The following is a 25,078-nucleotide window of genomic DNA, read 5'->3' as shown; positions in this document are numbered from 1 at the left end:
AAAAAAAAAAAAGAATGCCTCTGTCCAAGCAATTCCATTTCAGAACAAAGATGTTGTCTTAAAGATGTGTATTGACAGGGAGAGGTGGTTGGGTTATGGACATTGGGGTGGGGTGTGTGTGCTATGGTGAGTGCTGTGAAGTGTGTAAACCTGGCGATTCACAGACCTGTACCCCTGGAGCTAATAATACATTATTATATATAATGTATATAATAATACATTATAATAATATAATGTATATAATAATACATTATAATAATATAATGTATTATAATAATACATTATATTATGTATGCATTCTGGCCCCTCCAGCCTCCTTCCGTCCACTGTTACCTTGGGCACACCTGTCCTGGGACCTCCAAGCAACGCAAGGTCAGAAGGATGTCCCATGAGCTTCGGAACATTTCTCATGTTGCTGTGACTATTTTAGCTAGAGTCGTTAGAGTCATGTTATTTTTTTTCCTGCCTAAACGGGTTAACTAGGCGCACACACGTCTGTAGACAGAGCGGTACTGAATGCGCTCTGCAGAGCAAACAAGTTTGATTTCCTTTAAACAGACGTCAGGTGCCTGTACATGCGTGGAGCCAGGAAGAGCGATTTCCTTAGGCAGCCTGCCTCTCCCAGGGGAAGGGGCGGCCTGGGTCCTCAGCCAGAGAGAGGAAGAGAGGGTTCTGCCACACTCAACTAAGACAAATGGCAACCCAAATGAAAGGAGAGGCAGAGAGAACTGGGTTGTGTTATCAATTTTCAACTTCAGTTAACGTTATTGGCACGACAAGGGAGACACGTGCCAAAGTCAATACAGGAGATCTGTGTGCCCAAGGCAGGCTTCGGTGCTAATGGAGCTTTCAGTGCCAGACACTCTGTCCTCTGAAGGTTGTCCAACGTCCTCCTTTGTCTCCGGTGGCCACATGTTGTGGCTGTGATCTTGCTACTGAAGGTCACAAGATTAAATTAGTTTTGGGCACTGAAACCAAACTGAGGGTCTTCTCTCCTGAAACCCTTTATACTACTGAAACACCTTGTGAACTTAAGTTTTTATTTTATCTAACATAGACTACACAATAATAAAAATAAACAAGTATTTTCATATAGGATATTGTTAACATTTTCCACTTCCTAGCCAGGTTTTTTTTTTAATTTTTTTAAAGATTTTTATTTATTCATTTGATAGACAGAGATCACAAGTAGGCAGAGAGGCAGGCAGAGAGAGAGAGAGGAGGAAGCAGGCTTCCTGCGAGCAGAGAGCCCGACGTGGGACTCGATCCCAGACCCTGAGATCATGACCTGAGCCGAAGGCAGAGACTTCAACCCACTGAGTCACCCAGGTGCCCCCCTAGGGAGGTTTTTAAAGTAAAACTTATCACTAAGAAAACTACCTGAAATTTCCTTATCAAAAATTCTTGCTATAATGTTTACATTTTTAGTGGACATATAATCAAGTTGTTAACATCTAGGGATATTTTTTAAAGATTTATTTATTTATTCATTTATTTGAGAGAGAGAGAGAGAGAAAGGGCATGAGCAGGGGGAGGGGCAGAGGATATTTGGGGCACAGAGCCCAAATATCTAGGATCCTTGTGCAAAGTACCTCCATCCAGAGGAGAAATGGGGAAATGACTTTTTTCTGGTTGGACGATGGGTGGTTTTTTTTTTTGTTTTTTTTTTTTTTTTCATGATCTTAGTGGCACAGATATGTGCAATATTATTTCCACCAGGAGCCCAGCCCAAGCTGCCAGGCCAGGAAGCTCTTCTAGGCAATAGATAAAATCAATCATGAGCAGATCACGACTCTGGCCAGCAAGTATGTGATAATGGATAAGTTTAATGTTTAAACAAATATTTGTTTTCAAGGAGGCAAAAGGTGAACATATAACATATGTTTCAGATGTAATGCAGATATGGCATTTTCAGATACAACACAGGTGTGGCCTACGCCTACAGTTTGGAGCACGTGACCATACACCAAACACCTTCACCTGGTGGCAGCGTGCATGAATTACAGAAGTACCATTTCTTGCCAGCGTCCCATAGTAAATAATTGACTAAATAAATACCTTTTCACCTGTAAAATCTAGAATATTTAAGCTGTCAGGAACCCACTGAATCAGTTAGTGTAATTCCTCTCATTTTACAAAAACTGACATCCAGATGTTTTGGTTTTCCTGTTTGTTTAAGGTCAACATTCCACAACTAACACGATACTAGAATTCAGGTGTCTCGACTCTCAGAGCAGTGAATTTTCCACTACGTAAGGACCCTACTGCGCACTTGAATTCTGTACTTTGCCCTTGACTTGTTCATAAAAGTTAAAACTTACGTCTATAAAGAGGCCAATGTCCACCAACAATAAATAAACCAATAAATGTTACCTATTTTCCATGTCTAGCAATTCACTTGTTCATTTCACTGTCCTTTTTTTTTTTAAGATTTTATTTATTTGATATATATATAGAGAGATCACAAGTAGGCAGAGAGGCAAGTAGAGAGAGAGAAGGAAGCAGGCTCCCCGCTGAGCAGAGAGCCCGATGCGGGGCTCGATCCCAGGACCCTGAGATCATGACCTGAGCCGAAGGCAGAGGCCCAACCCACCGAGCCACCCAGGAGCCCCATTTCACTGTTCTTCTAAGTAAAGGCATTGGTTGGTTGGTTGGTTAGTTGGTTGGGTTGGTTGGTTAAAGATACTGAAAACCAAGGAGTAATCAAAGCCTTCTTCATTCTGTAGGTTTAATAAGCATTTGCAAAGGAAGGTCACCATTATCGCTAATACAGTCACAATATCAGTTACATGAGAAAGAAGATACACACATGTATGCATCATACATATGATATATATGTGTGTCACATATGTGGCCAAACAGGAAGTATATGCCACATATGACATGTTATATGTGTGTGCATGTATATATACATACACCCCTTCTTGTCTTCGAAACATGTAAGCAGTTGTTTAAAAATTACCTTTATCAGGGGTACCTGGGTGGCTCAGGGGGTTAAAGCCTCTGTCTGTGGCTCGGGTCATGATCTCAGGGTCCTGGGATTGAGCCCCACATCAGGCTCTCTGCTCCGCGGGGAGACCGCTTCCCCCTCTCTCTGCCTGCCTCTCTGCCTGCTTGTGATCTCTGTCTGTCAAATAAATAAATAAGATCTTTTTAAAAAATTACCTTTATCAAGGTGTCTCAGAGTGGCTACTGGGAGTGGAATTAGAGAACACAAAACTCAACCCTCGACTTCTTTCTCCCCTTAGTCAAAGGCCTTGGGGAATTAACAAGATTCCTGAGTCAGGACCCTAAGCGTTTCTCTGCACTCCAAGTGTGGTCATGTTTGAGATCCTCACCGGGTTTAAAGGTATTAATTAAGGGACTGGGAGGATGTCACGGACTGGGATGAACCAGTTAGGCTCCATCTACAAAGCATTAGGAGCTATTATCCAGAAGAGCAGCACACCATGCTTTGATCAGGGAAATTAAAATATTCTCCCAAGATACTCTATTTGTAAAACATTTTCCAAATTGAATTCCAGTTGCAGAAATATTTTTGGCAAGTAAACAGCAGGGGGCTGAGAGCCTGGTCTGTGCCGGCTTTGCTGAACTCCGACAGCCAGGATGGAGAGTCTGGGCTGGAGGAGGCTCTGCGAGTGCTGGGGGACCGAGCCCATGCGAGGAGAGGGAATGCTCGCCGGGCAACTGATCTTTCGCCGTGAGCACCTCCTGTCTGCTCTCCAGGCTCCAAGGACAGAGTGTGGCTCCACTGAGAGGAACCAGTTAAAGACAGAGACAGTGAGGGGAGGAGAAGGAGGAACCAGGATGGGGAGCCCGGAGAATGTGAGGGAGGAGCAGTGGGAATGAGACCCTGGGCCTTCTGGAAGCTCTGCCGGGCTCCACACCGGAGCCAGCCCGGACCACAGCCATCTCCGGGCGTTGCTACGCTCTGGCCCAGCACTCACGGCAGGGTCCTGGCGCCCCATCGAGCAGAAACAATTTCACACGACAGCAGAGCTCTTGGTGACTCTGATGCAGCCCAGACAAGAGGGCTCTGGGGCGGTGTCTAAACCGGCCGGAACGTGAGCATTGTCCCAGCCCCCCAGTGAGCTACACCCCTCTCCGGACCAACAGGAACGACTGCTGATTCTGTACTGATTGCATCTCTAGCCTCGTTCCAGGGAGCCTCCCCAGCACAGCGTTTTCTCCCCTTCCTGGCAGCAACCGAGTCAGAGCAAAGTCTGCTGCTTTGAGCTCTGCCCCAAAATTGATGACAAGGGCAAGCCCAAGCGCCTCCTAAGTGCCTTCTAGCACCTTCTGGCCCAAGCACCCTGCAGTCACCCACAGTGCATGAGCTATCTCTGTGCAGCTGAAAATAAATTCAACTTGTTCAGCTACAGGTGTGTCCCCGCCCGCCTGCGACGCCCGCCTGCGACTTGACAGCCAAGTGTAGCAGAGTCCGCCCTGTGCCGAGCAGTGTGCTGGCTTTTGGGCTCACAGCTCAGAACAAAACAATATGTCCTGTCCTACGCGGAGCACCCACAGCCTGATGGGGAACGCAAGAAGCAGAACCACCTCAGGAGTCGTGACCAAATGAAAGGCAACAGGCTACCCAAGCGATGACCCTGACCGTGCCGTGATGCGGAGACTCTGAAGAACGGAGAACGCCGTCAAGATCAAATGTGCTATTAGCGAGCAGACAAATCTTACAAACCTCAGTGTGCTATCAAGGGTGAGCTACTTGCAGACACATTACAAATGTTAGGCGTCAAGGAAAGGTAAGGTCCAGTCAAGCGGTCTCCGAGAACAGGAGCTGCAGACTGCCTTGAGGGAACAAAGACTTCGACAAATGGCAGGGGACTTGGGAGAGTCACCTTGTTAGCGTGAAAGTCCGCGACTTTGTACCCAATAAAAAGGTCCCATCCTGGTCCCCAGCCAGCCCCCGTCTTGGCCAGCACCCCGCCGGGAAGCTGCGTGGCGGACGTCTCCCCTGGGGTGGATGTGTTTCTTCCCACCAGGGGGACTGAGCGCTAACCACAGAAAGATCTCCGAGGCCGAACCATAGTCTTTCTAATTTTACATCAATGATTATAAATTGTGCGTATTTGCCATTTTGGGTCTTAAGTTTTGAGGGAACTGGGCCGATCAGAGTGGGAGCCTTGTAACGCCAACTTAAAACCTGACTGAGTAATTAATGTGGAGTTTTTCGATTTTAAGTGGAATTCTTACCAAGTTTATTGGAAGGCATAAGAGAACTCTAGGACCTTGTATTTATAAATTTGAGGGCCTATATGTGTGTAAGTATCGACGTACTCCAGAAAGCTCCGTTTGCTAATTCAAAGACGTATGTGCGTGCGCGTGTGTTTTATATGTGTGTTTGTGCACGTGCGAGGGTGCGAAGGTGAGAATAAAATCTGTAACTATGGCTTAATGTATTTGGAAGTAATCAACTCACTTTGTGCATGGGCCCTATGCTAAGCTCGTCCAGACTAAGAAAATAATTCCATCTGTGAGCTGAACTAAAACAAGCGTTTTTCTAATTTCAGCTTTAATAAGGGGAATATTAATTTTTAATCCAAAAAGTAAACCTTCGAATAATGTTTTCTGTGCCCAAAAGACACCTAGACAAAAGACAGCTACCTAGAAACTCATGTGAACACAAGCAAAGGCCGCAAGTGCTGGGATGGGGAAGGAGAAAATGCTGCCCAGGAACGAGCAGGGGGGCCACGTCCCGACCTGTGGAGGAGGACCCTCCCGGAGGAGGCACAGGTAAGCCAAGAAGGTGTGAAGAGGGAGGGAGGGAGGGCGGAGCCAAGCACGTTGGCTCATTTACATACAGGAGGCAGACCAGCACAAAGCTAGGGGCCGGGCAAACTAGCATCCAGATCAAGATCTCCCCCCTGCTGGAGAAGCCAGTAGGTAAGAGGGAGCTCCTGACTCTTGGGAGAATAGAAAGAAATTCATCGCACAGAAGCCTATCCCTGGTGAGTTGGAGGGCCGTCCCGCTCTTTCCGGGGGGCAGACCCAGTGCGCACAGGTGCATGCAAAACGCCTACCCTGGTGTTGGACACCGGGAGGTTCCCAGCAAAACACTTCTTTCTTCTTCATTTTTAAGTTCTTTTTGCTTTGGGCATCAGAAACCTATTAGTATATCGAATATTTTAAACTTTCCTGAGGCGTGACCACCGGAAGTACCAGACTACCAACCCTTTCACCCAAGGGCCCCTGAAACCTGATCCAGGCTGTAAGCAAATAAGCAGCCCAACTTTTGCAGAAGGCTGAGGTTCTGGGCTGCAGAAACGGGCGTGATGGTTCGTGAAGGGCCCTGAAGACCCGCGGGGGACGGACCTTATCTCTCTGCAGCCAAGCCTCGGCTGAATCTTCTGCAGATCAGTTATCTTTTTAGAAGAGAAAATAGATCCTGTTTTCTAAAGACCAAATGAGGAGTGAGGAGGTTGGGAGTGGGGGGTGGGTCAGAAGGTCTAGGAGGGTAAAAAGCGGGGACCATGTGTGGCAAATTCTGATGAAAGAATGAGGACCGAAAAGGCTCAGGATGACGGGTTGAGCCCATTGCAACCTGCCTCGGAGTTTACACCACTACAGAGTCCGCGGTTTTACCCAGACAAAGTGCTTTATAAAGAGAATGGCGGGTCTGGAATTTACAAAACTCATTTTCAGTTTCATTGGCCTCAGCCTTCAAATAACTCTACCCCGCCTCTTGTGTCTAATGGAACAGATGTGTGCCTCTCGGGGCAAAGGATTGAGAAGGGCTCCCTCCAAAGATCCCTGGGACACCAGGCAACGGGTTTTAAAGAACCGTTTCCATCAGCGTGTGCAGACCCTCTGCATGTGTGCGCGACGTTCGTCCGAGGTTATCAGGACATCGAAGCCTCTCGCTCCTGCGCATGCCATGTGGGCTTGTCTGGTGGCTGCATGAACGTTATCTTCAAATCTCCATGGAAGAATTGCCCCTGTGTTTCATGTCAACAATGGTCGAGCCAAGCTGCCTTTGACGTCCCTGGAGTTATCTGATCACCCAGATGACACTGAACAGAGCTAGACCACAGGGAGTCGGCCGCTCGGCCCTAACATCTGCCCAAGGCTGGCAGCAAGGGTTCCAGGAGTTCTAAGAGCCACACCTCTGTCCAGTCTACCATCTGTCACTGGGTTACCATGCCAGCTTGGGTCACTGGCTTCCCCATTCAGTGCCATCCGTGAAATGTGTATAAGAGCACATCATGTCCTTCTGTCCCTCCTCGTCCTCTCCTGCTCATGCTCTCCCTCTCTCCCTACGTCCCTCCCCCCCTTCCTCCCCATCCTCTCCTCCTGCTCCTTCTTCTCCCTCTCATTCTCCCTTCCTCCCTCTCTCTGCCCCTCTGTCCTTCTCTCTCTGTCTCTTAGAAGAAGATAATATGTCTGTAAAGTGCTTTGAGCTCCTTGGAGATAGAGGGTCTATAAATATAAGCTGTTATCACTGTTACCATGGAAACACTCACAGAGAACTGTGCTCTACGGCTGTGTTTGCTGGGCAGAATTCTGGCCTTCTCACCCTGCTGGCTTCTTGAGGCTGTTAGACAATCAATGATTTTACAAAGCACTGCAGCCAGGTAGGGGTGGGGACCCAGGGAAGAGCTTGTTTGTAACTCAGCGGCTCTTCATGTCAGTCCTGAACAATCACGCTTCCATTTGCTGAAGCGGAGAGGATCATGCAAACGGGCGGGAGTCTGCTATTCATGCCGCCGGCCACAGGGAGAGGCGCACCACCCAACAAAGGACCCTGATCTACAGCAAGGTTCAGGCGAGGAAGAATTCCAGGGAGCTTCAGAAATAACCCTACATCCATTTCCTAAATCTGCTCTCACTCCTCCACTTCAGAGCCACGGCTAGCAAGGTGTCGGGGTGAAGAGGCACACTTCGGCCAGTCCACGGCCTTCTGGAAACCAGAGCTGTGTCTTCTTCATTTCGGCCTCTGCGAGGCCTCATACAGGACCGGGCACACAGCAGGTGCGGACAGAGGTTTGTGAAGAAGAGAGGAGCAGTGGCTGCATCTTCTGTGACATGCGGGCGGACAGTGCTGTTGAGTAAGCCGCATGTCATCCGCGCTGGCTTGGACTCAAGTCGCAGGGTCTGCTCCGTCCCCGCCTCACCCCCGTGAGTGCGGCAGTGAGGCACTGCGGTCCTGCTTTCCTGGATGGTCCTGGGAAAGTCCCTCTACAGCTCAAAGCCTGATACGGGACAGTAACGTACCCTAACTGCTAACCAAACAGCGGTAAAAGGTCCCGTTGCAAAGGTAAGCAGCGGAAGGCGTGGGAAAGGTTGCTGTTCGTTGCAGGCCATGCTGGGATCTCCAGGAGCGTTTCCCAGGCCTCAGATGAGCAAAGGCAAGGAAATCGGAATGGGCTTTCCAGTCAAACCAGTCAAAGAATTCAGCGGCTGTGCCCTGCCCCTTCCCAAGCCACAGGACTCCCATCTGTAGGGTTAGAGTAGCAGCACTTTTCTCACGGGCTCGAGGTGTCGGTTTAAAGAAATAAGCAGGAAGACCTGTAGCCCCGTGGCTGGCACCCCTCAGTGATTAACGCACGTTTGTTCCGTTCCACTAGTTTGGCCGCATGCATGGAGAGAGCCGAGGGTTCTGAATAATGCATTGGCTTGTTCACTCCAGAGACCAGGCAGATGTTTCAGATTGTCCCACGCTGGGGCAGGTGGTAGTCTCACCTTTGGGCGGGGGTGCGGGGCACTTCGGGGCCGAGAGAAAATGCGCAGGTGCACACAGAGAGCCAAGCAGAAGAGCTGCGTAGCTTACAGGGGCCGCTGCAAATTGAAAACGCTGGGCCACTTGTGTGTAAATTACTGGGAATTTCCCCATTATCCATTATCCCCGCCTGAGTGCCAAGGCTGCACCCCACGGAGCCAGCCCCGGACCTCGGGGAAGGTGGAAGCTTCGCCGTGTTGCCAAAGGCTGCTTTTGTCGTGGGTCTCATTCAGTTAGAGAGGGCGGAATGGTTCCCACAAACTGCTTGGACACGCAGAATCCATCTTCCGAGCTAAAGCTAAGCTGTAGTAAAGGTCATTTCGGGAGGAGGGAAGCTCACAAAAACAGCAAAACTCCCACCGGAGCAGGTCGTGACCGCAGGGTGGGACCAGCGGCGCGGGCCTTCCTGTGTCCTCACTGGCCGGCTGTAGAGGGAGGTCGGATTACAAAGCCTACGGAACACAGCCACCGTTTACTCAGCTGCTATTTAATAAGCCCCTGCTGTATACAAGACAAGGCATCAGGCCGTGTCAGGGAAACAGAGATTATCTTTACGATGTCTAACGTCCCTTCCAGTTCCAACATTTGAGGATTCCTTGACAAAGACCTGGCGCCTGTCTTTAAGAAACGTAAGTCTAGGGCAACAGCAAAACGAAACGGAATTTGCTCTGGATAGAAGGTCTTCAAATGGGGTATTTAAAATCTATCATTTATGTGTGTGTGTGTGTGTGTGTGTGTTCCTACCTGCTAAGATGCTTATATGGTCATTCACCTGGATTTTCACTGAGTCCTTCAAACATGGGGAGCGTTGTGTTTTTTTGTGGGTTTTTCTGTTTTGTTGTTTTCAACCTGATGGTACAACTAAGTCACAGGGAAGACAATGGCTTCTCCGAGTCAGAGAATCGGCTGTGGCGGAACGTTCCGGCTCCAGACAAACTGCGGATGTACTCTCAGTGGCTCCCGTTCCTCTTCCCTCTCTGTCCCCCATGAAGGACGTGACGAAAACGGGCCGCCCTCCTTTCTCTGTGGCCAGCGAGCGCTCTTAATGGAAGACTCTTCTCGTCAATGGGTTGAAGCTAATTCTGAGCACAGGGTCTAAAACACCAGACAAACCTCACAGATTCTGCCTCTACCCCTTGTTAGTGAGCAGTGATCTGAGAAGGTCACTGTCTCTCTGATGCCTCCATTTTCTCAGAGGTTGAAATCCTCATTCTGCTCCAGTTTCTTTGGGGATTGCAAGCATCAGCGGTTCCTGGCCACGGAGCCCTCTCCTGCCCCTCCGCTCTCCATCCCTTCCACAGACGCCACCGCGAACAGAAGTCATGGCTGTCACGGTCCCCTTACTTCACCGAGACACACGGCCCACGGAAGGATGGGACGGCAGATCTCCCAGGGGCAGAGCCAAGAAACCCAGGGTGGGGAAGACAGGCGTTGAGCTGATTGACGCTGACCTGTGCGCAACTTCACGCGTGTGAGCTCTCGTGGCGGCTCCTCCGGCCCCCCCCCGCTGATTGTAAGCCCACACTGGACACAGCACTGGGCAATCCTGGCGTTGATTTGGCCCAAGCATTGAAGAGCAGGTTAGAACCGTCGCCTTAAAAGCTGGAGAAGGAAACCGGTGGACAGGAGAGACCCACGAGTTCCACCCATTCTTCCGGAAACGGGCGCCCGAGCTCGCAGACCCACCCGCCATGCGACGCGAGAGATGAAAACCACAGGAAGAAAATAAAAGGCGTTATTTTCCCCAGACTGTTACCCTGAGATGAGGACACGGAGAGGCGATTACACACACCGGCGCCCTGAGCAACGAAAACCCCTAATAAACCAGGGCCAATAGCCCAACGGGCTGAAAATGCCCCTGCTGCAGAGTCCCACGCAAGGAGAGGTCCCTGAGCCCCGCGGAGCCCCGAGTGCCTGTGCACAGCCGAGCGGCCCTCGGAGGAAGGCGCGCGGGGCTGGGGGCTTCTGATGGCCCAGGTCCCACCGGCACAAAGAAGAGATATACAGTGCCAGGAAAACCTGTGGCTGAGACATTTTCCACAGTCCCAGACATCAAGGAAGTCTTCTTCTGAAGGCTCAGTAGGTTATCTGGACAAGTGGGGACAGATGAACATTCCAGACACAGAGGGAATAGCAAGTGTAAAGGCCCTGTGGCCACCAAAGGGGCTTAGAGAGTCTGAGAAACTGCCAGAAGGGGCCCAATGGACTCTCATGTAGTTCCAGTGTCTGGAGATCTTTACACACTCCAACGTCCACACTCTAATGTCCCATCCCTCTGGAAGTCTGATGAAATTGAAGAATTACTGATTTGCAAAAAAGAGCCCTTATTTACAACTAGACGTGAGCTGCTCTAAGATCTACCGTCCGTTAAAACCGGCAGGGGCTGCTGCTGTGCGGGTCTGGGAATCACGCACCCTGTGTCACCAGGGCGCAGGCTAAGATAAGGCAACGGCCGTCTAAATCCCACAAGCCCCAGAGAGCCTGGTGGAGACCGACTCCACTGTTGGCACCGGACGTGGAGAGAGGTGGTGGGCAGAACCTCAGCGCGACCAGCCCTAGCCAACAGGGCAGAGCCCGACTGTGGCCGTGGGACTAGGGGGACCTGTTTTCTGCGCACTCTTTTCGAGACCTCCTCCAGCTCTGCTCCCTGCTCGTCCCGGAGCCGCCTTCTCCGACCCTTGAGGCCTGGGCTTTTCCCATGGCCTACTTTTACAATGACTTGTCTTTCTTACCACAAGAGAAAGAAATTGGGTGCTCTCATCGGATGATCAAATATCAGATAAGGGACCTCTCTTAGGATCTGTATTTTGAAAAAGGCCTGGATAATAGTAACTCAAAAGAACAAATCAATATACGTCTAATTTCCCCGCATTATTATGGCAGACAGGGACAGACCCTCTAACTTGGAGCTGGGCACATGGTTCCCGAAGTAAGGGTTATATTTCTCAGCTTCCCATGTAGCCAAGTGTTGCCTTGGGGCCAAGTTCGGACTAACGGGATGGGAGCAGGTTCTACGACAGAAGTTTCCATCGGGGACAGTTGACATTCGGGCCTTCTTCTTATTATTATTTTTCCTCCAGCCTGGCTGGGATGACTAATGTCCTAGGCACTACCTTGGGCCATGAGAGCAAGCCCACAGGGGAGGGATGGCAAACAGTTGAGCTGGCAGGGCCTGAGGACCTAAGGGATAAGGCCGTTGTCCCAGTCCTGGGCCCCCTTCCTCCAGACTCACAAGTAAGAAGAAATAAATCCCATGTTGTTGGAGCTATTATTAATCTGGGGTTTCTGTTATAGCCAAAGTCAAGTTTAACTGATAAAACCATCATGGGGATTTTTCTTTCTTTCTTTCTTTCTTTTTCTGTTTCAGTGGAAGATCACAGTGCGATTTCTTCTTGGGTCCCTCACAGGTAGGCAACGATATTCTCCATTTTCATGTGTGGCTGCTTCTTCGAATCTACCCAGGATGGCTCGCGAGATGGGAGAGGGATCGTGGGAACGAGGGCTGGGGCCCGAGGCCTCGGTCTGAAGCCAGCCCTGCCGCAAGCTGGCCAGCAAGCTTCCCTCACCGGGCTTCTCCTTCCCCCTCTAGAATCAGCTTCCAGGCCCTCCTACGAACCTGGTCATTTCTAAGACCAGGCTCACTGGCGTCACCTGCCCCCGTGCCCACTCTGCCCATCAGAGGACGTAATGATGAGGACAAGTTGTCGCCTTACCTTACCAACAGGCTGTGTTTTCAAAGTCCGCAGCGCCCGTCTGGGACTTGGCGACACATTTCTCCGCAGGCGGAGAACAGGAAGGTTAGGCTCCCACGCGAATTCCAAAACAATAATCAACTTGCAGTTAAGCAGCCGTGCTGAGGGGGTCCTAGAACAAAACAGTTTGCAAAAGGTTAGGGTGTGTGTGGCCCGGAAGTGCCGGGTGTCTGATCGCGGAGGGGACAGAAACAGCTCCCCCTCCGCCCCACCCGAGGCAGAGAAGAGGACGCCCTGCCTGTCTCCTGCGTTCTCTCGGGGAGAGTCACCCTCCCAGGAATGGCACTTCCCTCTCACATTCAGAGGCCTACGAAAGCTAACAAAAACGAGTCTCCAGAGTTGCCAAATATCCTGGGGCTGTGACCTGGCTTTCTTCAGCTGAAATCTGCCTTCATTTGAAAATTCGCCCCGTAGGTAAAAGAGAGGCCACTTTGTGGATCTGGCCATGTTCTCTTAAGCACACTCGACGTGGGGGCCCTGGGAAAGGTGAAGGGAAGAGGATGCTCTTTTTCGAGGCTTTGCAGTCAAGTCTGACTTGTCCCTTTGCTGCCGCGTCAGGGGAGATCACCGAGCAGGTGCGACCCCCGTGAGCGGCACCCGGCCCTCGGACGGCGAGGGCCCCTCACTCCGCCCTGTCCTCGGAATGTGGGTTCCACTTGCCTTTCCTGTTCCCAGAGGCCGCTCCAAAGACAGCCTCGAGACAGTGACGCACTAGTGAGAACACCCGCACAGTTGTGTGAGAAGCGAAGGCCTCCGTAGAAACTTCCACGATGTGGCAATGGGTGCGCGGTCCCGCGCCCCAGACAGCCTCATCTATAACCTCCTTGCTTGTTCACACGCCACCCACCCACCCGGAGCGGCCACCCTTTTCTTCCCTGTCCGTTGCTTACAAGGGACAGTGTCAGAGGACACCTGGGGGGATCCCAAGGAGCTTGCAAAACCCCCGGCAGCTTGGAGTCAGCAGGGGGTGGCGCGGCTGAGCGCAGATCTGGTCTTATCTGCTGGGGATGGAAGTCGGGGGCTGGGGATGACGTCGTAGCTGTCTGGGGAACGGTGGTCTGCTCTCGTCTAGTTCCTCCTTCGCAAAGAGCAGGTTAGACCTGTACCTTTCAGTTGTATCTTGTCTCTACTAAAATGTCTTTATTACAAGGGAAGGTGTTCCCGCAACCGACCCTAACCGGAGCCTGCCCTCCCTGCCCGCCGGCACCCTCCCCCGCCTGCAGGAAGCCCTCCCCGCTCCCCGCAGAGGGTTAGGTCCGCCCCAGCGCTCTCCTAGCACCCTTGGGAAATATCAGGCTGTCCCCACAGAACAGAACAAGCTGCTTGGCCACACGGGCTCTCGGGTGACCAGCAAAGTGACCTGGTATGCAGTTAGGACCCTCAGTGTTCAGCGAATGAGCAAACAAATGTTCTTTCCACTCTGCTCCTTCCCACGGCGCTATCGAGGTCCCGTCCGGGCCCGCCCCCTTCCAGAAGGGCTATCTCTTCTCGCCAGATTCCCGCTGCGTCTCTTGCTCTGGTCCCTATCGTGAATCATAATGATTTACCGGCCTGCACTGTTGTTCACTCATTCCTGTGGATCTTGCCCGACGGACCGTCTGCTGTCAAAGGACCGTACCTCCCACGTCTTTTGTGATGCCCTCAGTTCCTAAGGCCGCGCTACACACCGTCGGCGACCGTGAATGACTGATGGGAAGTACATGAATCCAAGACAGGCTTCTTGGAATCGTGACCCAGTGAAGACTTGCATTCTCCCGGGGAGCTCTCAACCCAGAAAGCAAAGAGCCTTACGTAAGCGCACCCGCTGGACGCCGGCAGCTAGCACTTTCTGTGCGTCGGTCTTCCTTCTGAAGAGGCAGGTCTCGTGGCCCTGAGCATGGGCTCTAGAGCCCTGCCTGGACCTGAGCGGGGCTGCCTTCTTGCTGGCCTCAGGGACTGAACCGGTACGATACGTAGTTTCTTCCCGTGTGAGATGCGGGTCATAGGGCTGTGCTGGTCGGGCTTCCTCAGCAACAGAGCCAACAGGGTGAGATCTACAGCAGGACAGAGCGCGACACACAGGCGCAGATGAGCAGGTCCGTTACAGAAACTCCCACACTATGATGGAGACCAAGCAGCCCCCGGATCTGCCACCAGCAAGCTGGAGACCCAGGAAAGCCAGGAGTGTAACTTAGTCCCAGGCCTGAGAGGAGGCTGATGGTGTGCGTCGTGGTCTGGTCTAAAAGCCCAAGAACCAGGAGTGCCAGGAGAAGACGACGTCTCGGCTCAGGCAGAGAGAGAGAGAGCTTGCCCCTCGCCTGCCTTTCTGGTCTTTTCAGCGGATTGTCCCCAGCGCACCGGATGGTGCCCGCACCCCTCGCTGAGCGAAGGTCTCACCGCTCGACTCAGTCTACGAATCCCAGCGCTAACCTCCTCCAGACACCCGCTCACAGACCCGTCCGGGACCGGGCTCTGCCAGGCAGCTGGGATCCCTTAGCCCAACCGAAAGGGCACGGAAAACTAACCAGCGCCAGGACCTCCCTCCGTAAGGGTTAAAAAGGCAACTGAGAGCGGAGCGCGGCGCTCGGAGGTCGTCCACAGGGAGCGCCCGGCGCGGCTCCGTCTGCGCGCGTGGGACAGTCGCGGTCTTGACGCGCCCGCGCAGCTTCCACCGTCACGACGGAAGGCTTAAAAGGAGCAGGAGCTCTCGGAGAAGCCGGGGCTCAGGGTCCTCGTCGTTCCGCTCATTTACGTCCTTGGTGGTGTCCCTGTGAGGAAAGGTACAGCAATGCCTTTTAGAACCAGGAGATGGAGGACTCTGGTGGGGAGTGTCATTCCGTGTGACTTACAGGTGCCCCCTGGTCCTCGGGACGCTTTTCATAAACCCCAGGGCCTGCCCTCCAGGCCCGCGTGCGGGGCACAATGCCGGGTAGACCGTTGCTGGACAGACTGCTACCGCCTACTGAACGAGACAGAGTAAAAGACGCTGTTAGCTCGCCCGGGCGCAGACACTGCGGACAGCCAGTTTGCTCCGTGACGGCCTGAAGTCCTCCTCACCGGGTGTAGAGAAGAGTATAAATTAAGTCGAGACCCAGCTTATCCCGCCCTCCCTCCCTCCCTTTCTTTCGCTCCTTTTCTCTCTTTTTTGCATCTTCCTACCTCCCAGCTACTCTACACAGTAAAATAAACGCAAAACGGCCTTTTTTCCATTTCTTCCCTGTGGTCTGAGTGCCACAAACTAGCCACATTAAAACGCACTATTTCTAGAATGATCTGGAAAGGTACAATGCCGCAGAAAGAAAACCCGGCAAATTGTGTAGGGTGTATAAGGTTCTTTGTTCTGTGTGCTTGCCTGCCTGCCTGAGTGTGTGTGAGCCTGTGTCCTGCCAGCCAGCAGCGTGCGGGCCACGTCAACCTGCGCGGCTCCCTCCTCCACAGCGCGGCCACAGTGGGGGGAGGACCGTGGGCCAAGACGGTCAGGGCTGAGGCTTCCCAGCGACCTGGGACCTGTGAAAACAGGATCTGCGCTAACTTAACTCTCTCGGCCTGGATCAAGATGAAAGGGAAATAAGCCACTGCCCACGGGTGATGGGACGGGAACTGAAAGGCCACGAGAAAAGCAGGACCACAGAAGCCTCAGCCAGCTGACCCGCATGGAGGCTGAAGCTGGGCATTAGGACAGTTGAGAAAGTCAGGGGTGCTGAGAAGGAAGAAGTGGCAGGAAGAGCCCTGTCCGGTGAGTCACTGCAGCGGACAGATGCAAGAAGAAAGCTCTCCAGCCCCAGTCCCTTCAGGGCCAGCGTCTACCGCACGCTGCCCCGGAGCCCGGGGACTGGTGTCCTCCTTCTCCAACTCTCTTACGTGTGGCTCTTCCCTGACCTGGACTTGGTGGGGAGGCAGGTATCTCTGGCTTTTGCAAATGCAGAAGCAGCTTTTTCTAAAATGTTTATCTGGCTTCAGGGTTCAAGAGCCCCTGGTTCAAGAAAAGCACGAAGGCACAGTGTTGGGAGGACTGCGGTTGACGAAAACAGAAGTGTCCTGACGTCCACCGGACTCTACACGCCTAAGAACCAGGGCACTTGCTTTAAAAAAGGACATCGACAAGTGGAAAAGCATGTGCGGAAGGGGGCTAGGGCAGTGAGGGGGGTAGAAAAAATCTCGTACAGGGACTGAAGAAACTGGGTTTTACACTTTGAAGGGTAAAAATTAAGGAGACAGCAGACATGTTGGCAATGCCTGTCGGGTGGACACAGTGAAGACGTACCAGGTCTGTGACGTGTCCCCCCGGGTGAGGCAGGATTGGACAGATGTTGCAAAGAGCTCAGTTTTAGCTCAAGGTTTCCCCACAACGGAATGTTCTGCTGCAAGGTTGGGGGTACACAGCCTGTCTGGATATTCAACGAGAGGCCAGTCGACCTTGTCCTAGGGGACAGGAGTTTAGACTGGAGGACCTCGGACATCATGGCACCACTATACATGGTGAGTTTTCCCACACCGGTGACCACTACCTCCAGGCCCTCAGCTAAAGCTGCGGGAAGAAGCTGGAAATGAAGCCGACTGTAACCAGACACCCCTTTCATCCCTGGAAGACTCCCCAGCTGTCCAGCAAGACAGGGATCCTAAAATGTCCCTGATTCTCATCTCATCTACATCTGTCCCCAGGCCTCTCTGACAGCAGAATGATGGAATGGGGGCGCCCCTCACTGAGCTTAGCCTCTCACAGGAGTGTCCACTTGGCCCCTGTAAAGCAGATGGAAAATTCTGGAAAGAACTTTTATTTTCTAAAGCCTAGAGCACGCGCTGATTGGTTTCAGACATTCTTCCCAGGAAAAAGCAAATTGAACCTCTTACCCTGTACTGGGGAGGTGTAAAGGAGCAGAGAGGCTGGTTCTGATGGGAGTTTATAGCCCTGCTGGCCTTTATTCCTACCCCCAAGCTGTGAATACACTTACAGAAACCGTCCACTTCCGTGGTCTTGCTAGAACAATCAAAACAAAAATCCTTCGCTGGGCGTCCACTTCCCTCTACTGTGGTCACTCCATACACTTTGTAACAACGTGGTAAAGGACAGGGGTGGTGGAGAGAAGCCCCAGCATGGCCCACTGAGCTGTGGATGCGTTCCGAACTCTGCAGATCCCTAACTTACAAGTTAGGAATGGTGAAACGGACAGCAGTTTCTGGAAATCTGCCAGGCAGGGTCTGGTGGCCAAGGTGACAAGCAGATGACCGGTCTCTGCCACTCCTGGCAGGTACAGTCCATCTTACCAAGGAGGCCTTGCTTAAAAAAAAAAAAAAGGAAAAGGAAAAAAAAAGTCCTTTCTTCTTATTGTCTATCGTGCTCTCACCCAGGACAAGAATTCCATTCCACACCCAGTGCAAGAGGAAAGTGACAGAATGACGCTAAATGAAAAAGAGGAATGCTTCTACATGTCCCCACTGAGGGTCTCTGGTTTCCTTAAGAAACCAAAACCCTTCCAAAGAATGATTTGTTGTTTTCACCAAATAGCCAGGGGCCACAGTGAACCACAGAATGACACCCTGTGGGGGACTCAGGTTTCCCGGGTGGACAGTTAGGGCGCTCAGCCCGGGCTGGTGGCAGGAGCTCCCCTGGCATCGCCCGCATCCCGCCACCGTGGCGGGTCCACCGTGAGGTTCCGGCAGCATCTGCCTCCTCTCCCCGTCCCCTCCCGCCCTCCCTCCCAGAGCAGTGCATTCCGGAGCTTTCTGCTGCACACAGAGCCCGCCATTGAGCCATTTCCCCCAACGCTGCGCACAGTCTCTGCTGCCAAGATGAGTCACCATGCAACACATACCCTCAGCCCCCTCCACTCTGTACTTAAAATACGCTCAGGCTGGCCGAGCAGAACCCCGCAGGGCGTGAGCACGTGTGTCAACGTAGGGATGGGCAGCTCGGCCCTGGGAGCCCTCTGCGGAGCGGACTGCACTGGGTTTGGCCCAAGCCTTGTGAGAGCCCACCGCCTGGCAGGGGGTCTGTCCATCCGCTCTCCGCCGTGCAGCCTGCCAAACGGCACCCTCTGGGTTGCAGGCAGCTGAACCTCCCTTTCAGCCTCTCTGCCTTGCAGCAGAAGGAGCAGTCGGCCAGGGGCTGCTCTGTCCTGGCGCTTTTGCCCGCCAGATGTCTAACTGGTGGTCTCGCCTCACACGGGACCACCCTGTCCTGCCTTCACCCTTGGGCCCTTGTCTCAGCTCCTGGGAGAGGCTGCTTCAATCTCAACCGCCTCTGGTTGTTTCCCCAGTTAGAACCTGTCATCCTCACTTGGACAGAGGTCCTAATGTCCTCCACTCTCTGCCACCACGCTTCTCTCTGCTTCCTATCTACGCGCCCCAATGCCCAGCACCCACCTTGGGCAGAACTAACCACATCACTCTAGAACCATTCTTCTTCCCTAGAAAAAGAGATGGAAACATTGCTCTCTTTGCCCCGAGTCTTTCAAAAGAGCTGAAGAACTCCTTCCTCCTTCTTTCTGCAGAGACGTCAGGCCTCCGCAGGCATGCACCGAACAGCTTTCCTCGTTCCTTCTGCCCACACCTCCCTCCCCCACCCCTGCCCAGCCACACGCTGCTGCACCTGCCAGAGGCACCCCTCCCTCCAGGGAACTGCACGCTTTCCGCTTTCAACCCGCTGCTATAGCACCCTTCACAGAAGGGGCCTCAGAACAAAAGCCCAGCCCCGCACAGCCCGAAGGGACATCCTGTGCTCAAGTTACTCATTACTTGAGTTAGAAGAGGTCACTGAGCAGGAAGCACGCTGGAAAGCAAGAGGAGAGGTGGCCTAGAGGGTAGGGACTTAGTCAAGGTGACCTTCTAAGAAAACTCGAGAGTCCAGGCAGGGGGTATGTGTCAGAATGGGAAGGCGGCAAAGTCATAGCCACAGTTCCAAGGTTAGACAAGGTTAAATGGAAAGAGCTAATTATACTTAAGCGTAGCTTCCACTACGCACTAGGCACTGTGCTTAGCATTTTCCCACAACCCCCATTTAATCCTCGCAACAATGTGTCAATCCAGTGTTACCAGTGAAGAAGGGGCAGCCCTGGAGAGAACAAGGGACTTGCCCAAGGTCACACAGTGAGCCAGGACTGAAGCTGGGAGTGTGTCTGTCCTGCTCCGCGGCAGGTTGCTCTTTGGGGTGATGTGGTCCGTCCATCTGCGTGGCCGTGCGGCTGAGTCTCATTCTGCGTCTCACATGGCTGAGATCCTGTTCTGCAGCTGCACAACAGGTTGGGGTGGAAATGTGGAGGCTCCCGGGACGCCTGCGAGAGGCTGCATCGGCCGTGAGGGCACGACAACGCTCAGCCCTTGTCAGAACCTGGGGGGAGTCTGCACATGGGGGAGGCAGAATGCGCAAAGCCGGGGAGCTCAGATTTGAGGAGGGAGCAGCCTCCAGAGGAGCACAGTCGGTCAAGGGCAAGAGAGGAAGCTCAGGCCTGCCAGACGCAGAATCGTTTACTTGGCATTTGCCACAGCCCTAGAAAGCTGAGGTATGGAACCTCTTTTTAAAGAGAGAATGGGGGTTCTAGTGAAAAATCTGTCACTGTGAGCCTTTCTCCACATACTTTGTTTCACTGGAGAAGAGAGAGCATGAGACGGGGTGGGGGAAGGGAGCTGGGGGATGGGAAGCGTCAGGTGGGGGTATTATCTCCCTTAACCCCCTCATCCCTTCCCCTGCCTCTTCCCTTCCTCACTCATCCCTGTTTGCTGATTCTGTGCACAGGCTTCCCTCCCTCTTGCTGGCCCTCAGCGCTGCATAAACACGCCCTTTCCAGCGAGCTCTCTCCTCCTGGAACTCCTCCGACAGGTCGCTTCTCCTGGGAGGGGACCAGGGCCAGCCAGGTCGCTTCTCCTGGGAGGGGACGAGGGCCAGCGCACCTGCACGTGCACCTGTGCCTGCAGTTCTCCCACCAACGTGGGGCTTTTCGGGCATAAACAGGGCCGGCACAAAGCAGGGGCCCTGCGTGTAGCAGTCCTCTGGGGCTGGGGTGGGGTGCGGCCCGACAGGTCATTGCTTCTGCTCTGAATTTCAGGGATCTTCAGGTTTTCCAGGTCCTGTGGGTGTGGGCCTTGGGAAGGAGTAGTGGGAAAGGGCTCGTTTCAAAGCAGTTGGAGCTCGTCCTTAGACCTGCAAGGCTGACCTTGGAGACAGAAGGGGGCCCTGACAAGCACGCCGAGCGTGGGCCTGCAAGTCTCCTTTTGCAGGATGACCGACGCTGTTCCCTGGGGATGGGACTTCTCTGCAGCGACCGCAGAGGCACCCCTGCCCGTTTCTGCTGTGTCGCCGCTGCCCTGGGAGGGATGCGTGAAGCCGCTCAGGGTTCGGAGGGGGGAGATGAGACTAAGGAGTCCGGCTTTTCAGCAACAGGGAATACGGGTGGGAAGGGGACCGGCCCTCAACGTCCTGCCATTCCGAGCTGGGTCTTCCCAAATTCTTTCGGCCTCAGGGATTTTACAGCAGAGCCAAGGGGTCGGTGCTCCCAAGGGGCATCAGAAAGCAGGTCAGCGAGAATCCTGGCCACCTACTGGGCACAGAGCAGAGTCCGCAGAGGTTGGGTCACGTGCAAGTCCCGTCGTCCGGTGCAGACCGGTGTGAGCCCGCCGCGCCGGGCGGCAGGTTTCCGCGGGAGGACGCCCGGGGCCCCGCGGTCCGCCTCCCCGCCCGGCCAACCCGGGGCCCGCCCTGGGTGGGTCTGCGACCGTCCTGCTCCAGGCGGCTCGGGCCGCCCCCGGGGAGCGCGGCAGGCAGCCGGGAGCCTGCGCGGGCGGGCGGGGCCGGAGACCGACCGGCCGGATCCGCAGCCGCAGGGGCGGGCCGCGCGCGGGGGGCGGCAGGTGCAGCCGCCGGGAGGCGGGGCGGGGCTCGGCGGACTCCCCGACTCTCTCGCGTCCCCGAGTGACCTTCCCCCACCCCTGCAGGGCCTCCGAGGAGTGGGCCTGCGGCGGAGGGAGACGGGCGGCGCGCGGGACGGGGGGGGCGGGTCGGGGTGGGGGCCGCGCGCCGCAGGTGCGGTTCCCCGCAGCACCGCAGAGGAGGGCCTGCGGGCCAGCGCGAGCGCGGAGGGGGCTGCGCGGGGCCGCCTGCGCGCGCCCCCGGCCCCCGCCCCCGCCCCCGCGCCCGCCGCCCAGCCCGCCCCTCCCGCCGCCGCGGCTCCTTTGTGCCGGCCCCGCGCCCGCCCCTTCGGGCCCTAGGCCCCGCCCCCCGCCGCCCGCGATTGGCCGTCCGGGCCGCTGTGGGCGGGGCCGCGGGCCGCCCGGGCGCGGTATATAGTAAAGGTGGGGCGAGCGCTCCGGCCAGCGGCTCGGCTCCCGGCGGAGGGTCCGGCGCGCGCTGCGTCCGTCTGTCCGTCCGTCCGTCCCCGGCCGCCTCTGCAGACGTCCCAGGGCCCCGCAGCCGCCGCCGCCGCGCGCCCGGACCCGCAGGCCAGGGGAGCGCGTGCGGACCGAGCGGACCCCGAGCCGCGCGCCCGCCGATAGGTGCGGGCTCGGACCGCCCCGCCCCGCCCCGCCCGCCCGCCCGCCCCGCCCCCCGCTGCTGCTCTGCCCCGCCGGCGCGCGTCGGGCACTCGGAGCGCCGCAGCGGCAGCGGCCGGAGCAGCGTGCGGGAGCCGGGCCGGGCCGCAGCAGCCGGAGCGCGAGCCGAGCCGCCGCCATGGCCCGCGGGAAAGCCAAGGAGGAGGGCGGCTGGAAGAAGTTCATCTGGAACTCGGAGAAGAAGGAGTTCCTGGGCCGGACCGGCGGCAGCTGGTGTGAGTAGGGGCGGCCGCGAGCCCCGGCCCCCGGGGACGGCGCGGGGTCGGCGGCGGGCGCTGCGGGCTGCGGCCCCCGGGAGGGGCGCGGGGTCGGCGGGAGGCGACGGGACGCTCGGTCCGAGCGTCGCCCAGCCCTTCCCTCCGCGAGCGGTCCTCGGGGAGACCAGAGGCGCCTCCGCCTGCAGCCCTGCCCCGGCCCTCGCACCGACATTGGGGGCTGCGAGGGACCCGTGGGGGTTCGGGTCGGACGCAGGGACGTCGTGTGGTCCAGCCCTTCTAGTCCGATGCGCCTCCCGAGGCGCGGGGTGGGGGCGGCGGGGTGCACCCACCCTGCAGCGTGCCCCGCTCTGTGCAGGGGGCCCCGGTGACCTCCCCTAGAGTCCTTGCAAGCGGCGCAGGAGGCCCGGGAACGGGGGGGTCTGCGCGCTTCCAGCGGCCGCACACGGATGCGCAACACGGAGCTTGGCTCGCTCACGGGGAAGGGTTCGCCAGACAAACGAACGGCGGAAAGGTGGACGCAGCTCGCCTTACAGGATTCGGGCAGCCTGTTGCTCGGCTGCATGGAATGCTTTTCCCTCGTTGAAAATTAGATACCTTGCTTTCCGCCTCCTTTCACCGGAAGGGTGACATTTTTTGGTAAAGGTCATTTTGAAGGGCAGAGTTGTAGGCACATCTGTAAGAGTCGTGACTGCGGAAGGGAGAGAAGGGAACGGCCCCTCCTGCATCACTGCCCCCCCCTTCTCTAATAGCCTCCGCACCATCATCATCATCACCATCACCACTGCAGCGGCGGGGCCTGGCGAGGGGCCGATGCAGTATTCCTGATGGGGAGGCTCTGTGGCCATCACAGCAGAATGAGTCAGGGAAATAATGCTTGGCTGACATTTTGAATTGGAAGAAGCTAGAATATATGATTTTTGCAAAGAAAAAAAAATGCAGCCCTTAGTGGGTCTCTTGATTGGAAAATAAGGGGTTAAAAATGCATCACACTTCAAGGTTAGTCAAGGTGAAATAGCATTCCAAGGTATTACAGGAGAGATAGGTATTCCTGAATCGTGTTAAATGTCAGTCTTTCAAGTGATGGCTTTTGGCTCCTATTTTATATTTTGTTTTGTTTTGGGGAGCCTGTGCTATTCAGTACGATTACTGCCGTGTTTCTCATGCATAAACATAGCTCTCGGTTTTCTCACCATGGAAGGGGAGACCTGAAGAACTCAGGGTGTGTGTAGGGTGAACAGCCCCTGGCCAGGGCGATCTCCTGGCAGCTCCTCATAACTTGAGTGAGGCTTGTGGGGTGCGCGGCCGAACCGGCCCCTTCTCCCGGGTGCACGGGTGGTCTGATCCCAGCCTTGTCATGGGCCAGGGGTTGCCTGGATTCCAGGCATATTGTGCAATTTGTCCTCTGGTGTTTTCCCCTCTCATAAAATGGGTTTCTTTCCTCGTTCCAGTTCCAGAATAGGGTTTGCTTTAGAAGGTAAGGCAGAATAGGAAGCTATCCCCGAAGCTGACATGTAGTGGGGCAGCACCTCCGCATGTGAGAGACGGCGCGTGTGTATTAATGTTGCTGTCTTGATACCACATCCAGCGAGGTCCCAAGACACGGATTAATGAGCGCAGACGTCAGGACGGGTGTGCTTGTCTGGTTGCTTCTCTTTCCCAAGGTGCAGGTGCTGGGCTAACAATTCCGGTTTTGCTTTGAGCTCATTTGTCTCCTCTTCTCTGGCAACGTAAGAAAGGACGCCCTCTCTGAGCAGAGAGCCGGATAGCAATTGCTGTCTCCTGAGGGGGAAATGCGACCTTTCCAGCGCTGGGCCCAACATGGATGCCCTTGGGACGAGGGCAGGTTGCCCTTGGCTCCGTTTTGCTTATAGGTAGATTTTCACCAAGATGGACGCAGGAGCCTTGCCTGTCACCTGCTGGAGAAATGGCAGCATGCAAATCACCTGCGGTTTCCACCTCTGTATTGAGCTAACGCAGGCGTTGGGAGATTTCTGTTACCGGGCCAGGAGGCCAATCTTTCCTTTTGCCTGTGACCCTTTTCAAAGGGTACTCACTTTTTTTTCTAACTGGAAAACCTCCATATTACTTGCATTTTTTTTAAAGGAAGAAAAATTGCTGAAGAGTACCAAAAAAAAAAAAAAAAAAGGCGCCTCTAAATTTACCCTCCATGCCAACCTGGCTGGTTGGTGATCTGTGTTGGTGAGCCTGGTGCATAGGTCCTGCTTAGTTCACAGTCCTCTAACCAGCTGACCTCTCAGCTGTCACTGGGGAGATTTTGCTAAGGAACATCTTGAAGCAAAAGAGAAAAATCCCTCACTTCTCTTAGGCTCTATGTCAGGCAGAATGGAAAGGCTGTGTCTCATTCAGCTTTAATCAGCATGCTTGTGAAAGGACTGATTTTTCCACTGCTCTGTTTGTATTTTCACTTATCACCTCAATTATGTACCTTCTTAAGCTGTTAGAATTAGGTATCTGGAGTCCGAGGAATGAGTGTAAAAATGCTCCGGTTGTTGGAGGAGCCGAGTGTGGTTAAGCTAAGTCCCGAGACAAGGGGCGCACAAAAACAGGTCACAGTTCCTCTCACCGGGTCGCCACCAACTCTCGCACCTCTTAGGAGCCTTCACTGGAAAAATTTTCCAGATCTCTTGACGTCACAGCCTTGCCTGCCGTTTGCCTACTGCTACTTGGATACAGAATGCGGCAGTTAACCCTTGGCCTGCTGGGAGGCAGTGATTGATTGAGCCGGCAGCTGTGGTTCTGGATTCTGCAGTCTCTCATTTTTCCTTATCTTTGGCTCCTGGCCTGGCTTTTTTCCTCCCCCCCCCCCCCCCCATAGGGGAAGAAAAGGGTTA

General features: G+C 54.5%; 2 protein-coding genes and 1 long non-coding RNA gene across 3 annotated transcripts in view; 2 read left to right on the top strand and 1 right to left on the bottom strand.

Annotated features, from left to right (window-relative positions):
- Nucleotides 1–4,428: 4,428 nt before the first annotated feature.
- On the top strand, nucleotides 4,429–14,283 carry LOC123927865. The gene is made up of 4 exons (XR_006815558.1): nucleotides 4,429–4,714; nucleotides 5,600–5,751; nucleotides 7,858–13,932; nucleotides 13,963–14,283. It is a non-coding gene; the product is annotated as an uncharacterized LOC123927865 (long non-coding RNA).
- Nucleotides 14,284–15,095: 812 nt separating this feature from the next.
- On the bottom strand, nucleotides 15,096–22,128 carry LOC123927861 (translation initiation factor IF-2-like). The gene is made up of 2 exons (XM_045982779.1): nucleotides 21,001–22,128; nucleotides 15,096–15,233 (listed from the first exon to the last, which is right to left on the bottom strand). Exons 1-2 carry the CDS (start codon nucleotides 22,126–22,128, stop codon nucleotides 15,210–15,212), a joined length of 1,152 nt encoding a protein of 383 aa, XP_045838735.1. The 3' UTR covers nucleotides 15,096–15,209.
- ATP1B1 (ATPase Na+/K+ transporting subunit beta 1) overlaps nucleotides 22,091–25,078 on the top strand; it is a 22,545-nt gene continuing 19,557 nt past the window's right edge. Inside the window, exon 1 of the mRNA XM_045982780.1 lies at nucleotides 22,091–22,223. Coding sequence (XP_045838736.1) covers nucleotides 22,127–22,223 — 97 coding nt within the window. The 5' untranslated portion in view covers nucleotides 22,091–22,126. The remainder of the gene's footprint in view (nucleotides 22,224–25,078) is intronic.

This window comes from Meles meles, chromosome 17 (assembly GCF_922984935.1).
Source record: "Meles meles chromosome 17, mMelMel3.1 paternal haplotype, whole genome shotgun sequence".
Taxonomy (NCBI): Eukaryota; Metazoa; Chordata; class Mammalia; order Carnivora; family Mustelidae; genus Meles; species Meles meles.
This window is presented reverse-complemented; position numbering and strand designations above follow the sequence as displayed.